This window comes from Schistocerca piceifrons, chromosome 2 (genome assembly GCF_021461385.2).
Source record: "Schistocerca piceifrons isolate TAMUIC-IGC-003096 chromosome 2, iqSchPice1.1, whole genome shotgun sequence".
NCBI lineage: Eukaryota > Metazoa > Arthropoda > Insecta > Orthoptera > Acrididae > Schistocerca > Schistocerca piceifrons.
In genome coordinates, this window is record NC_060139.1 from 609,222,666 (window position 1) to 609,238,719 (window position 16,054).

At 36.9% G+C, this 16,054-nt stretch overlaps 1 protein-coding gene across 1 annotated transcript in view; it reads left to right on the forward strand.

Annotated features, from left to right (window-relative positions):
- The window catches only part of LOC124776481 (homogentisate 1,2-dioxygenase), a 97,257-nt gene extending 81,980 nt beyond the window's left edge, over nucleotides 1–15,277 (forward strand). Inside the window, exons 9-10 of the mRNA XM_047251495.1 lie at nucleotides 8,184–8,365; nucleotides 14,790–15,277. Coding sequence (XP_047107451.1) covers nucleotides 8,184–8,365; nucleotides 14,790–14,930 — 323 coding nt within the window. The 3' untranslated portion in view covers nucleotides 14,931–15,277. The remainder of the gene's footprint in view (nucleotides 1–8,183; nucleotides 8,366–14,789) is intronic.
- Nucleotides 15,278–16,054: the final 777 nt, after the last annotated feature.

Below are 16,054 nucleotides of genomic sequence, written 5' to 3' on the forward strand. Positions count from 1 at the left end.
GGTAAGCAATTGGTAGGGTTCCACACATTTGGGACAACAGTATAATTGCTAGTTTGAGGCTACACAGGAGCCAAAGGACACTATAATAGAGCTCATATTGCTACCAGATGTGTAGTAGGGTGTACAATTGCTGTTTTGAAAAGAAGTTCCCAAATTCTCACTAAATCAATGTGATATAAACAAAACAAGTGTGGGAATGGTATTGTGGCTGCTGCAGTTCTGCACAGATGTAGAAGGGAAGCTGGAGATTTGTTTCACCTTGATGCTGTGGGCCAAGCTGTTAGAAGATCTACATTTTTTCAGTAAAGATGTTTTGATTATTTCTAAAAAAAAAAAATATGCTTTCTCTTATAATTTTGGTAATACAAATAAGTACTAGAATGTGGTAAATAGAAAAATTAAATGTACTGATGCCAAAATAACAAACAGAAATATTATGTCATGTGAAAAATAAGAACATGTTAACCATTTAAACAAATATCAGACAAAAATATGTCTTATGCATACAAAACATATTCATATTCATTTACAAAAACCTAAATTTCTTGAGCACATTGCCTGAAAAGCTGAAACCTGAAGTTTGCTTCATTTCATTCTTGAACTTATTCCTAACTTCCATTTTTTAAGGTTATGCTCTTCTTCCATGATTTCTCTTTGTCTTTCAGTTAACAAAGTTGTTTTCATTATATTCCTCTTGTATTAAACACATTTTTAATGAATGAAGCTTGTCTGATTTTTCAAACAACTCCCTATTTTTCACTACAATTGCATGTTCTCTGCCTTTTTCCTTGGGCACATCTTCTGATAAGCTCCCACCAGACAATGCAAGCCAAGGATAATGACTGCAGGATGAAGTTTCATCTTCAGCACTTTCACTGCTGTCTTCAAAATAGTTAGTGTCATCGATGTTACCTGAAAGCGCCACATTATCTTCCATTGTATTATTGTCATTAACTCCAGTTAGCCCCTCAAAAACTTGTGGGATTGTAGTAGGAAATATTTAGCTTATATCATCTATCTTCATATCAGCTATTCCATCACCACCATAAAATTGTTCTCAATTACATTTAGCTTTCATCTTCTTTGCTTTCACTTTCATGCCCTTCCATGTTACTTTAGCTGCTCTTGCCATTTTTGTGTAAGAGAGTCTGCATTGTATTCAACATGTAGGGGAAAGTGGGGCATGTTGAGACACAAAAAATTAAAACGGCCATAAATTTGTAAGTAGCCCCTGTACAGTTTCGATTTCACTATTTTTTTGGAGTATATTTACTGTAAATACAATTATTTATGGAAATAGATGTAAATTTTGCGTTTTTTTATAATTCTTTCAAAATATGGAAGATTTACAATGTCTCATGCTGCCTGCCTGGTGGGGTACATTGAGATACTGTATGTGGAAGGTTGAGACAATATGGGAAAGAATAAGACACTTTACAATTAGATTAGAAACATTGATTTTGTTCCTATTTTTTAATTATTTGGGGATAGTATTTTAAATTAAGTCATAAGATAAAATATCTCTGAAGAAAATAACACATTGTTGGTTGAAAATGGCAGAAAACAGTTGCAATGGTGAAACTTTTTACTGGAGATAAAACATGAAATAAAATAGTAATAGAATTAGAAAGAAAATGTTATGAACTACCTCTATAAAAAAAACTGTTTTAATGAATGTTATACTGCAAAAACAAAACAGGGAAAGAATGCAGCAATTTCTGGGGTTTTTTTTCTTCCATGTTCTTGAGGTTGAGGTAACACCATAGCTATAGTACACATCTGGACATTAGAAATATCTTCAACTACAGGGTAGAAGAAATTATTTTCAGTCTTATGCAACTTTCTCAGAAAACAAACTTCAAAGTCCCCATCATCACATTTTTTCAAAACCTTCCCTATGTAACGGACTACACTTTTCTTGCTGATAAACTTAACGAGAACATAGTGTCCAATGACATGGTTCTGTGGAACTGTAACTTCACCTTCACTTAATTGAGCGATATCATCTTCCAATCCAATGTTCCATCAATGTGGTGCATTTTGTCTTCATTCTCAGAGCTAGCTTTCTGTTTCTTGAAGAGACTTGTCTTTACACTTGTAACCAGTAGGCCTACTTTTGTGGACTTCAAGAATTTTACATTCTGGTTTTCTTCCAGAATTACCTTTTCTGGCATATCTTCTCCCCTTTTCTCTAGGTTTCCTAGTCCTATTGTTTCTTTCAGCTTTTGGATAGCCACGGAACTGTTCAGGGCTGATGTAACTTGAAAATGGAGGAGAATGGATGTCTGTGTAATTTGAACTTTGTGAATTTTCCGGTTGTAGTGAAAAATCAGCCTTTCTTGTAGGATCACCACTTTGTTGTGGTAGATCACATTCAAGTGCTGTCTGTTCACTGTTCTGTCCTTCAGTTGTAGGATCCTGCTTTGTTTCTCTCTGTTCATCTGTGGGATGGTGTTTGTCAGTGACCATACTTGGCAGAAACATATCATCTGTGTAAACATGCCTGTCAACAGGAAAAATGCCGGTTTTCTTGAATGAATTGGTTATATTTTCTGGAGTCATTGCACGTACATGGGCTATACCTACAAAAGCTGCAACATTATAGATGACGAATGACTGCCTGGATGTTCATTCATTCACATGTCTACAGCAGCATTATAATAAGCCTGAAATGGCTTCATAATTCCAACATTCAGTGGCTGAATTCTATGGGTTGAATGTGGAGGAACAGTTAAGATGTGCACTCCGTTAGCTTTTGCCATATTAATGGCTTCAATGGACATGTGAGTTTCGTGGTTATCATAAATTAGCAGTGTTTATTGAGTCATAGAACTCCCAGAATATTTAATAAAATGCTGCATGAAGCGTACAAAGTTAACTGAAGTCATCCAACCTGAGGAATGAGCCAGTCCAAGCATTCCTGTAGGTACACCATAAAGCATGAACTCTTCAAAATGAACTTGTGGGAAAACCATTACGGGTGGCATGGTGTTGCCCACAGCATTGATCACAAGCAGTGTTTTTACGAAAGTTCCCTTTCCTCCGCTGATAACTTTGGACACTTGTTTGATTCCTTTCTGTGCCATTACCTTTGAAGGCTGCTGGGTGGTTTCGGTTTTTGTCTCACTCCGGTTTTATTAGATGCAAGATGGGTCATAGAGTTCTGTATTTTCTTAAGTAATGTCTCTAAATTATTAAAAAACATATCCACATTGAAGTGAGTGAAGGAACTGGCTCTTGCTAGACTGCACCCTTCACCAGTTTGAAGGGACAGTTGAGGATGTTGCTTGAGAAAACCATAGAGCTAGTCTTTGCCAGCAATACAATGTTTGTTTCATGTTTCAGGACATTCTATTTTATTGATTTTTGTTGTCTCATATGCTAACTTAAGTGTTTCTAAAGTTGTGAGACCATAGAACATCTTTTTGCATTAGCTATTAAAAATTTAACAAAGTCCTCTTGTTGTCATCTGACAAAACACTGCGAACATCACAGCGAGCTTTCATTTCTATAGCATTGCCAGGATTAGTTCTTAATTTTTGTATGTATCTAGCAAGAGTCTGAAACTTAAGATTCATCTTTTTAGCAGCACTCCTGATAGAATCTGCCTGTAGAACAAGTTTAGCACCTTCCTACATTGTATCTGCATCAAAGCTACCCTTAACCTTATGCTTTTTTTCGTTCTTGTACCATTTTGAACCTTCAACAAACAATCTGAAAGCAAAAAGCATTTATTTAAATAACTATATCTATTTCTTTCCCACTTAAAGTGAGTATTTACTCTGTAAATGATGTCCCAACCTACCTCTCTGTGCTTTGTCTCAACATGCCCCATCATAACCTCCCACAGTAAAATCATAGTCTTAAACTCCATAAACAATTTCTCACTAATTTGAACAATTTTAGTTAAGTACAAATGCAAATGCAATAACCTTATGTAAATTACACAAAAACTAATTCCATAACAAATTAAATATATCAAATTACCCGAGTGTTGAAAAATTTACGTCACTAGTGAGAATTCAGTCCTTCCAGTATTTCTCAGATGCTATATAATTGTGCCAAAGCAAATGAAGTTCTTTTGCATTCTCCATTGCAAAGGTATACAGCTTTGTAGGAATAGCCAACCTAAAACATTAAATTTTGTTCAAAATGATGTTGTCTCAAGGTGTCCCGTGTCTCAACATGCCCCACTTTCCCCTATTTTTTTTCCAAAGCATCTGTTTTCATCTTTAGCATGTTGGCATTGTGCATTTTAGATTCAGCAGCAGTAATGTACTTTTTCATTATTTCAGCAAACCACTCTTTTTCACTTTCTGGTATGTTTTTTGAACATTTAACACTTACATTGTCTGTGGCTGCCACCACAGTGCTGTTAACTCAATCTTAAGCTGCAAAAAAATTGTATATGGAAATGTATATGGTGGCAAGTAAATTAAAATGCATTATCCATTAATAACGAATGCTGGTACCTGTAGAAGATGGGGTTAAGGACTGAATTATAGATTCATCCATTAATATCCTGTTTCTCTTTCATAATACACTGATCTCATCATTAATACAATAGGATTTAGCTTCTTTGAATTTTAATAATTCTTTCTAGCATAAATTACACCAACATGATATTATTGTCAAAAGGTGATGCAATAATGTCTGCTGACAATCAATAGTTTTCGAGAGGAAATGAAATGCAAATGCCAGCAGTATGCCGAAGCAGCTTACTTCTGTAGTAAAAAGGTGCTACTACTTCAGTTACAACTAAAGAAGTAAACAGAAATTGAGTTCTTCAATGGTTACTAAAAGAGTACATTACCATGGAAGTAATTTACTAAAACAGTCCAGACTAAAGAAGCAACAGTAACTACGACTCTCTGTATTTTTAGCCAAGTGTTGTCACAATGAAAAATTAAATGATCCACTTACACCCAGAAGATGTATGAGGGGCAGTCAAATGAAAACTGAATACCCACCACATCAAGACCATGGCATGCAATGGTTCCATTCAAAAGTAATCACCAAATGCTTTAAGACATTCATCCCACTGGGAGGTGGGAAATCAATTCCTGTTTTGTAGAATGTGGTTGGCCACTGTCAGATCCACCACCACACCTACTCTTGCACTTCCTCATCCAACTGAAACCCACATCCACACATATCTTTCTTCAGGTCATCAAAGATGTGAAAATTACAAGATGAAAGCACTGGGTTGTATGGAGGATGTTGCAGTGTTTCCCAACCAACTTGCTGATGTGTAGCATGTAGCCTTTGTGAAATAGGCAGTGAGGCAGTGTGGGGAAGGGGAGGGGGGGGGGGGGCGGATGTTATCAACCAACAGCATGATTCCGCCCAACAGCATTCCGACAGCCCAAGGACAAACAGCAAAATCAATAGCGGAAACATCCCACATCTCTCCCGTAAAGAAATCCAAAGCTGTTCACACAAGTTCCAGTAAGGTCATGGTGACCTTCTTTGACTGCAGTGGCACTTGCTCATCAAGTTTCTTGGATGACCTTCTTTGATTGCAGTGGCACACGCTCATCAAGTTCCTTGAGTATGAAATGACAATCAATTCACAGAACTATGAAGACACTTTGCAGAAACTATGATGTACCATAAAGTCAAAATGCCCAGGAATGCAGTTCAACAAAATCACAGTGTGGACAAAATCATCCTGTTGCATGATAATGCTCACCCTCACACTCCCACATGGACAAAGGCTATGCTACACTTAAGCAGTTTTGTGGAAAACACTGCAACAATCTTCATACAGCCCAGATCTTTAACCCTATGATTTTCACATCTTTGGCAACCTGAAGAAAGACATGCATGGATGTCAGTTCAGTCAGATGAAGAAGTGCAAGTGCGGGTGTGGTTGTGGAACCTTCAGCATCTGACTGCATTCTACAAAACAGGAACTGATCATCTCATCTACCAACAGAATAAATATCTCAGTGATTACTTCTGAACAGAACCATTCTGTGATCTTGTAGTGGTTGATGTTTGGTTTTCATTTAACTGCCCCTTATATGCTGCTTATACTGCAGTGAAAAAGTTTCTGCACTTGCTGGAAGGATGCCAACTCTGCAGTCTTTCACATCCAAGAATGAAGAGTACAATACTTTCAGTAAAGGCAGCATTTGGCTGGCCAGTTATCAGCAAGGATTGTAAGATGTCTGCCTGGCAAATGAAGCATTTCCCAATGTAATGAAATCATAGAGCATATTACAGCATTACCTGGTACATATAGTGAATCCGATTGCAACTGACCACTTTTCTCACTGGCCAGAAGTTTTTCACTGTTGCCAAGAAATTCCTTCAGGGATGGATGGAACAAATCACTGTACCATTTCACATTAGAAACAACCAAGATAGGCAGTTTTAATCTCATCTTTTAAACACAAACAAGTTCTACCAAGTTTTGGTTTGAATATCTATCAATAATTATAATAATCCTGTAACTGCTGATGTAGTGTTTGGACAAGCACTATGATTATCCAGCAAATTTTTTGTTGACACTACAAACCTCACCACTGATGGACATATGGACACAGGTTACCAGTTATGACTGGTTGTTTCAGAAAAGGAATGCTGTCCTGCAGACCATTCATTTCCTATGATTTGCAGTTGGTGAGTCTATTTGCAAACATAAAAAAAATGTTTGATGTTGACATGCATGACTCAATACTACAGTTAAAGTGAATGGGTTTTATTGCAACAGAAACTTTGCCCTCTGACCTTCCAGATGCTCAGCACAGCATGTGGCATGCAAGAAACAGTACAACCAGTAGCTGTGGTTAATAACCCATCAAAATAGTCGGATCACAACCAAGTCATCGTGTGTGTATTAAAATGAGTGCATAAAAACTTGAAGTACATTGACACTACATAAGGAGTGATATGGCATGCAAATAATTTGATGTTTGACGAGCTGTGTGCAGCGGTGCTTGTATAAGGTCTGTGTCATTGTGCCTATGTCTTGACAATTAATCTCCCTCCAAATTTGTCTTACTCATTTTATTCCAATATATCAGACTTGAATTATCTCATTTCCATAACTATTCCAACATTCATCCATTCATTCATTTATTTTGTGGATCCAATCAATGATAACCTTCAGATAATGTGAGATGTAAAACCCACCCATTACCTGCTTTTTGTGTGACACTGAACACTTCATATTTGTATGTCTGAACACACTAATAACTTGACCATATTTACCCAAAGAGTGAGATTGGCCCAGAGGTTTGGTTTGGAATAGCAGAAATTGAACTATCTTAAGAAGAAGAAAGTTGAAATAACTTACAAGTTCACTTCATTTGGTATTATCACTAGAAGCCTCTATGAATTAATGACATGGGATCAAAATCACAGCATCAGTTGGGACTGCAAAATAATAAATATAAAATACTTGAAGTTTCTGGATCTAGCTGAGTTTCATTATCAGATGATATAAATTTTGTTGTTACAGAATAGATTGTTATTGGCATGGAGTTTCTGTCACTATTATCCTATTCCATACATAGAAACTATGGATAATCATTTTAACATCCTTTTGCCAATTATGGACTGTTAAGTCCATTATTCTATTGCAAACATTTGTTCTATTTGTACTGTCCAGGAACTAAAACCTGGAAATCCAAGTACAAATAACATCAATAGGCCTATTTAGTATTGATTCTAGAGCTTTGTCGTATTGATATTATGTGTGCTGTGGTTGTTGAGCCAAAAATACACCTGAGGCGAGATACAACAGTGCATTTGTAATAATGTCCTGAGCTGTTTACAGAATACCAGATGACTTTATGAAGAATGGTAGGATTGCGCTCAATGTTAAAAGATGTTCAACCCAGAAGAAAAGTGTAGGTCAAAGCAAAAGCTAATGCCTTACCAACAAGGAAGAAGAAGCAGAAGAGAAAATGAGATAATTCCTTCTCTTTATTACTGACCTATGTTTTTAAAAATTTTAAGGAGTATATTAAAAGATGCATTCCAGTTATAATGAAGATGTTAGTTATTTCAGCGCTTATTATGATTTCCTCTTTGATGTTGCAAATTATCCGCTTACTTTATTTGTTCTGTTTCTATTTTTAACTGTGTTAAAATCATGTTTAAAGTAATTTATGCACTAATATTGTCCACAAACACCAATGAATACATTGATACGTTTCTTTCTCTCCCTACAGGAAACTGTATGAGTGAATTTATGGGTCTTGTCATGGGCAACTATGAAGCAAAGGAAGAAGGCTTCCTGCCTGGTGGGGCTTCTCTTCACTCAATGATGACACCCCATGGACCTGATACACAGTGTTTTGAGGCAGCATCAAATGCAAAACTTGTCCCTTGTAGAGTGGCAGACGGAACGCAGGTACTTTTGTTTAAATAGATCACTTTCATGCAATGATACACCAATGTTTTTGAAAACTGCAGAACCTAGAAAGAATCAAAGATTTGGGAATATGTAGAACAGTGTCCAAACAATAAGTGTGCACTGATATGTTGTGTGATGCCTCATAACAGGGCAACAGGCTTATACAGGGCATGTTGCTACAACAGAAATGAGTGGATGGAAACTGCAGACAGAAGGGGGTCATACAAAGTCATGAGCTTGTGGTGGACCACATCTGTGTGACTAACGCATGACAGCAACTTGGTCTGCATAGCTAGAACAGACCTCACAACTTAATCCACAGTGTACTTCCCTGACCTATACATCTGCCTCTCACAACACCCATTAAACATGTCTAGCATATGATTGGGTGGTAACTTGTTAATCAAAAGTCCTTGAATTATCATTGCTGATTCTTTGTTTACTGACATATAGACTGTGTATTGGAGAACCACCCACCCCTCGAAACATATTCAGACCTCTTTCAATGTTTCATGCTGTGACATGGTTCTGATTGCAGAATTTGGAGACTGCACACCATACTCAATTCTTAAAAGGCAGAGATCAAGTACAGGTCTGTAATCCTAATCATCTTTGTGTTGTGATTTATCAGATTTGTGGTATAAAGCTTACTTCAGTCATGTGCACACCACCTGGTGTTGTCAAAAGATAGTCTTGTTCTCAGAAAATAAGCATTGTGGCAGGTGAAGCATTGTGGCAGGTGATGGGATCCCACATTGTCTTCTTGGATACAGTCCTCGTGGAGATGGTTTATCGTTGTCTTCCTCTGATTTATTATGAAGTGTCAGGTGTATAATTGTGTTTTGTGGATGAGTCTTTATACAATATAGTGTCGTATTTGTTCTGTTATGGCTAAATGGAAAGAAGAAGATACAACTCAGCACTCACACATGAGCACTACTGAGCTTAATATCCCCAGCTGATGAAGGATCACTGTTAATAATGCCAAATGCACTTTATGTTATCTATACTTGATGCTAACGAATTTCTCTTCTTCAGAAACACTTTCCTTGCCATAGCCAGTCTACATTTATGTCCTCTCTATTTCGACCATCATGAGTTATTTTGCCCCCGAAATAGCAAAACTTGTCTGCTACATTAAGTGTCTCATTTCCTAATCTAATTCCCTCTGGTGCATCATCTGATTTAATTTGACTACATTCCATTGTCCTCATTTTGCTTTTTTTGATGTTCATCTTTCAAGATACTGTCCATTCCACTCAATTGCTCTTCCAGGTCCTTTGCTATGGCTGGCAGAATTACAACCTCCAAGTTTTTATATCTCCTTCATGGATTTTAATTCCTACTCCAGATTTTTCTTTTGTTTCCTTTACTGCTTGCTAAATATACAGATTAAATAACATTGCGGATAGGCTACAACCTTGTCTCACTCCCTTCTCAACCACTGCTTCCCTTTCATACCCTTCTACTCTTATAACTGCCATCTGGTTTCTGTACAAATTGTAAATAGCCTTTAGCTCCCTGTATTTTACCCCTGCTACCTTCATAGTTTGAAAGAGGGTATTTCAGTTAACATTGTCCAAAGCTTTCTCTGAGTCTACAAATGCTAGAAACATAGGTTTGCCTTTCCTTAATCTGTCTTCTAAGATAAGTCATAGACTCAGTATTGCCTCATGTGTTCCAACATTTCTATGGAATCCAAACTAATCTTCCCCAAGGTCAGCTTCTACCAGTTTTTCCATTCATCTGTAAAGAACCCATGTTAGTATTTTGCAACCGTGACTTATTAAACTGATAGTTCAGTAATTTTCACACCTGTCAGTATCTGCTTCCTTTGGGATTGGAATTATTGTATTCATCTTGAAGTCTGAGGGTATTTCACCTGTCTCATACATCTTGCTCACCAGACCAGATGGTAGAGGGGCTGGCTCTCCCAAGGCTATCAGTAGTTTGCAACAATTTTATTATTATTATTATTATTATTATTTGGGGGGGGGAGGGGGGAGAGAGACTGGAATTAACAAAATAATCATTGAAAGATTATTTGATTAAAAACAGAGCATTTAGCATTTTAAAAGTTCATTGTTATACTTGTGTTCCAACGACATCAAGAAAGTATGATCTTGGGGGCGGGGGGAGTTCCAAATATTACATTTCAGTCATTCATGCTGCAGTGATATTTAAAGTTTAGTTCATTGCTTATGCATGTCTTAGTTCGGTGTAACTCTGAGTAATCTGCTTCTGCCGCTGCTGCTGAAGTCGTTGTCCTGGTCCATTTCATCTGCAAACTGGATCTAGTTACATGAATTCCATGAAATAATCCAGGTACCAAGTCATTTTATAATGGTTTATGAATGGCATGCTGCATAACTTCTTCTTGGTGGAAGCCAACTCCACATAACAGGCTACATAGTCACGAAACCGTGTTACAACAATTAGATTATTACCCTGACATGCAACACAGTGGTCGCATCTGTGCGCTGTCTCCAACTGAGCTTTTCTGAGCCTTCTGCTCCCCCTATTTATATGTTCTTAATGATGAAGCTAACAAAACTATAGTGCAAATCTATAAAATTAACAATTAAAAGTTCAAAGTTGTTGTGATTAACTATACGCAAATCATTCGTACTGTATGCCCAAACTGGCATATACAATATAAATTTTTTTTTTACATAAGATAAACATCACATTATACAAAGATAGTGAAAAACAACAATGTTAACCTAATTTTTCTTAATTATGGATTCATTAGTGAATGAAAAAAATAATGCTGGCATATATTGGACAAACATGACCTACAAGTAAACAAATTAAATAATAAATTTTGTGAAATTTAACATATTATACAAATCACTTATTAGATACAATTGGAATAACAAAACTTTCAATGAATTGCCTCTTCGGAGAGCATTTCATTAGGGTATCAAAAAAGGAATGTAAAACAAGGGGTTGTTTTATTTCAAGTTCTAATGGAATATCCTGTACTCCCAGGGCCTTTTTGCAACTTAGGCCTTTTAGAGCTCTCAAATTCTTCTCACAGTATCATATCTCCCATTTCATCTTCGTCTACATCCTTTTCCATTACCATAATACTGCCCTCAAGTACATGGCCCTTGTATAGACCCTCTAAATACTCCTTCCACCTTTCTGCTTTCCCTTCTTTGCTTAGGCTGGTTTTCCATCTGAGTTCTTGATATTCATACAGACAGTTCTCTTTAATTTTCCTGTAGGCAATATCTATCTTACCCCTAACAATATATGCCTATACATCCTTAGCCATCCCTGCTTAGCTATTTTGCAGTTCCTGTCAATCTCATTTTTGAGACATTTGTATTCCTTTCTGCCAGCTCCATTTATTGCATGTTTATATTTTCTTCTTTCATCAGTTAAATTCAATATCTCTTGTGTTACCCAAGGATTTCTACTAGCCCTCATCTTTTTACCTCTTGATCCTCTGCTGCCTTCACTATTTCATCTCTCAAAGCTACCCATTCTTCTTCTACCGTATTTCTTTCCCTTTCTTGTCTATCATTCCCTAATGTTCTCTCTGAAACTCCCAGCAACCTCTGCTTCTTTCAGTTTATCCAGGTTCCATCTCCTTAAATTCCTACATTTCTGAAGTTTCTTGAGTTTTAATTTAGAGTTCACAACCAATAAATTGTGGTCAGAATCCACATCTACCCCTGTAAATGTCTTACAATTTAAAACCTGGTTCCTGAATCTCTTTCTTACCCTTATATAATATGACTTAGGCGCAAATAGTGCCCTCCGCCACACACCACTTGGTGGCTAGTGGAGTATATATGTAGATGTAGATCTTTCACTTCAATTTGTCTTTTGTTATTTAGCTGAAGTTCAGTTGCTCTACTTTAATTAATATGCATCAACAGCTCATTATTAGTAATATTTTAGAATTTCAATCTTGGTGGTTAGTCATTGCTACTTCCAGACTATTTCCTGAATACTATGTATGTCCTATTCCAGTATTCCAAAATGTTTTAATGTATTTTAACACATCTTAAATTGTAAATTTTCTTTGGGAAATTTATGTGCATTAATTATCTTGCTTTAAAATAGAATTGTTTTGTTAATGCAAAGACTAAGTCCAAATAAAACATAAATAATCTGTTTATTGAGAAAGTGAATCTACACAATCACAATGACAACTTATACAGGATGGATCAAACCCTATGTTACAAGACACAGTTGTTGGTAGACAGGTACCATGCGAGCATGTTGTGCTAGTAAACTGATGTTTGAAAATACTTTGTTTGTGTGCTAGCATCTCTGAAATGTGGAGGAGGATGTAGGCAGTATGGACCACACAAGCTGGGCAAGGAGTAAAAGATAAATTGTATATTACTGTCAATTAATACCAGTTTAATTCACTTACAGAGGGTGCTCAACATGACCACCACTAATTTTGATACATTTTTGTGTCTCACTTTATGATGTCGTACTGAATACTTGGCCCCTTGCTCATTGGACCTGAAACCATTGGATTTTCATTTCTGGAGCCACATGAAAACCATGGTGTACAAGACACCCATGGAGTCATCACGAGATCTTGAGGCATAAATACAGGGAGCAGCTGGGGTCATCTGTGATATGATGGGAATCTTTTCCAGGATTAAGCAAGACCTCACCAGCCAGTACACAAAAGTACCAGAGATGGTGATGGTCATTTGAGCATCTCCTGTAAGTGAATTAAAGTGGAGATACCAGCACACAAACAAAGCATTTTTGAACACACATTTATTAGAAAAATATGCTCAAATGGTACTCACCCACTGACTGAAACAATTTGTAATGTACCTCTTTGGTACATCCAGTAGATTTTTAAAATAGTCTGAATCAAAGTGCCTTTATTTGAGAAGAGAGTGTGCAAACATAATTCACATCAAATTAAAATAGAATAAGTTCTTAGAACAGTGATCAAAGTTTTAAGTCTAGACTTTCAAAATTTACTCAGATAAATATTTGCTCAGACAGTTAACTCAGAGACTGATTACACAAGACAAAGAATATCCCAAGTGGAAATAGTATTAAAGCATAGTAAAATAAGCAATTTTAATGATTAACCAATTAAGTTGAATGTGACCTCCAATGATAGATTTGCAAAGTGTAGTCAAGAGACATTAGCAGAATGTAATGCAGACAGTTTAAGTTTGCTATGCTTGACAATAAAGTCTCATCTGTAAGGCATGATCAAAACCGTGGAATGGACACTTTGGGTGGGGCTCACCTGATGGTACAAGAATGCAGACAAAAAAACTATAATCAACCCAGATCATCACATATGATCCACAGCATTCAGCAAAAACAAATACCTTCATTATAATAGTCATGTGATAGGTGAGAATAATAAACAATTGTACAGCCACTGAAACATTTGGTAAAAGTGCAGCATGTGTTACATGATAAAGTCTTTGCTGTTTTCATCTTCAGTGACTGCAGTGTCTGCTATCATGAGACAGTGCTGAATGAATAGAATTAAGCTGATGATGTATGGTACTGCTTCAGATTATACACAGACTTTACTTCTTCATTTTACCCATTTCATCAAGTAAATGCAAAGACTCTACTCTTGCAATATGTCTGCAACCAATTTCCTGTTTTTATGTTTGTTTAGCCCTCTCCCTAGATGCTAAAGGCTGATTATTTCCAACCCATTATTTCCAATGAGTAAATCATAAGGAACTGGGCTTTCAAATTTGACAAGTAACCTGTTTTGTAAATGGCAGTTTCTGGTAAAAACATACATATATTGGATTATCCATATTTTTTGGTTGTTCATACAATATCAGACCCACATTAAGCCAAATAATCTGGAGCTTGATGTGCATGATGTTTGTCAAGAAAATGTTGCAAATTTTGTTATGAGATGCAGACCACCATCGCAACATGTAAGACTGGTGTACCTCTTATCACTTGACTCTTCCTTGTGTATTACATGAAGATCTTGGCTTATGTAATGGTAACCAATGACACAGAGGATTTAAATGTGTACATTTTCATCATATCTGTGGCAAAAATAAGACAGACCAATATCTTCAAGTATACAATACAACCTTTTCATTCCCTTAATTGATACAGTTTGCTACAATTTGGTGAATTCACTATGCTGTTCCCAGTTCCACAACATACTTAAAACCCACACATAATCAGTAAGAAGTGCTTGTTTGGATTTTTTATATTTTGTCTATCAGTTGCATTTGATTCTTCCACTGTTTCTATAGCAGTCAGTCCTAATATAACTTAACATTTTTAAAAGTGCACAAATGAAATGAATGAAATCATACATTATCTTTAATGAATGAGCACTGCCTTGTTCATCCAGGATTGTTCCTGTTTTATGTGTCCTTTCATGCAAAACTTTCATTTATGCTTATTAATAAATATTTCTTCAAATCTTTTGCAGGCCTTCATGTTTGAGAGCTCACTTAGTCTGGCAGTAACAAAATGGGGAGAAGAGACATGTCAAAAATTAGATGCTTCATATTATAAGTGCTGGCAGACACTTAAAAAACACTTTAATCCAAAAGAAAAAGAACCACAGTAGATGTTTTTACAGCTGTGGTAATTCATTCATAAGCAGAAGCTGTAAACCAATGTTTCTGTAAAATTGTGTTTCTATAATTATGTCACCTTCATTGTTGGTGCTGGCCTCTACCTACACTATGAAATATATTGTACTAATCACTCAAACAATATACTTACCTATGGTGTAATTGATCTGCTTGCCATAACTCATGAATGCAGCTGCACACAGCACCAATGTACTGCAAATGATGAATTAATATTTCTTATGGAATTTGACACCATATTTCATTCTATATGTATCAGAAAGTAGCTCTGAAATATGCAAAGTAAAAAATAAAAATAAATTTTATTGTTTGTAAATAAAAATTACAGATTTATTGTACCATACATTTAGTGTACGCCTGTGCATGCACAGGCATGTCAACCCCCCCCCCCCCCCCTTTCCCCTTCCACACACACACACACACACACACACACACACACACACACACACACACACAGAGAGAGAGAGAGAGAGAGAGAGAGAGAAGGGAAGGAGAAAGGGGGCATGAATGACGGGAAAAAGGAGTGGGGAGTGGTTGGGGAGATTGCTGACAACTGAGAGGGAGAGGTGCCAGGCACACACTATAGGAATGGGGTGGTGGTAAGCTCATTCTACCCCCACTTATAGGCAGCACGCAATGATAAGAAACAGATTGGAAGGGGGGAGGGATAGAACAGAGCAAGAGAAGATACTGCAGAGAGGAAGCTGAGAGTGCTGGGGGGGCGGGGGGGGGGGGGGGGGGGGGGTGCACGTAAGGTCATGGGGCAGGCAGAGGGAGAGGTGGATATTTAGCAGGTATTAGCGGAGATTGAGGCCACAGGGATTGTGGGGTCTAAGGATGTGTTGCAAGGAGAATCCTCATCTATATAATTCAGAAAAGCTGGTGATGGAGAGAAGGATCCAGATGGTGTGTGTGTTTTGAAGCAACCATTTAAATCAAGCCTAGCAGTGTATTCCACTACTAGGTTGCTTTTGGCCACAGTTTGGTTGTCTCCATTCAATTGGGTTGACAGTTGGTTCATGGTCATTAGAGGTGGGCAAACTTGTTCATCTTTGGGAACTAGTCTACTGGTGACCAGTTCTTCTAAGGACCTGTTTAT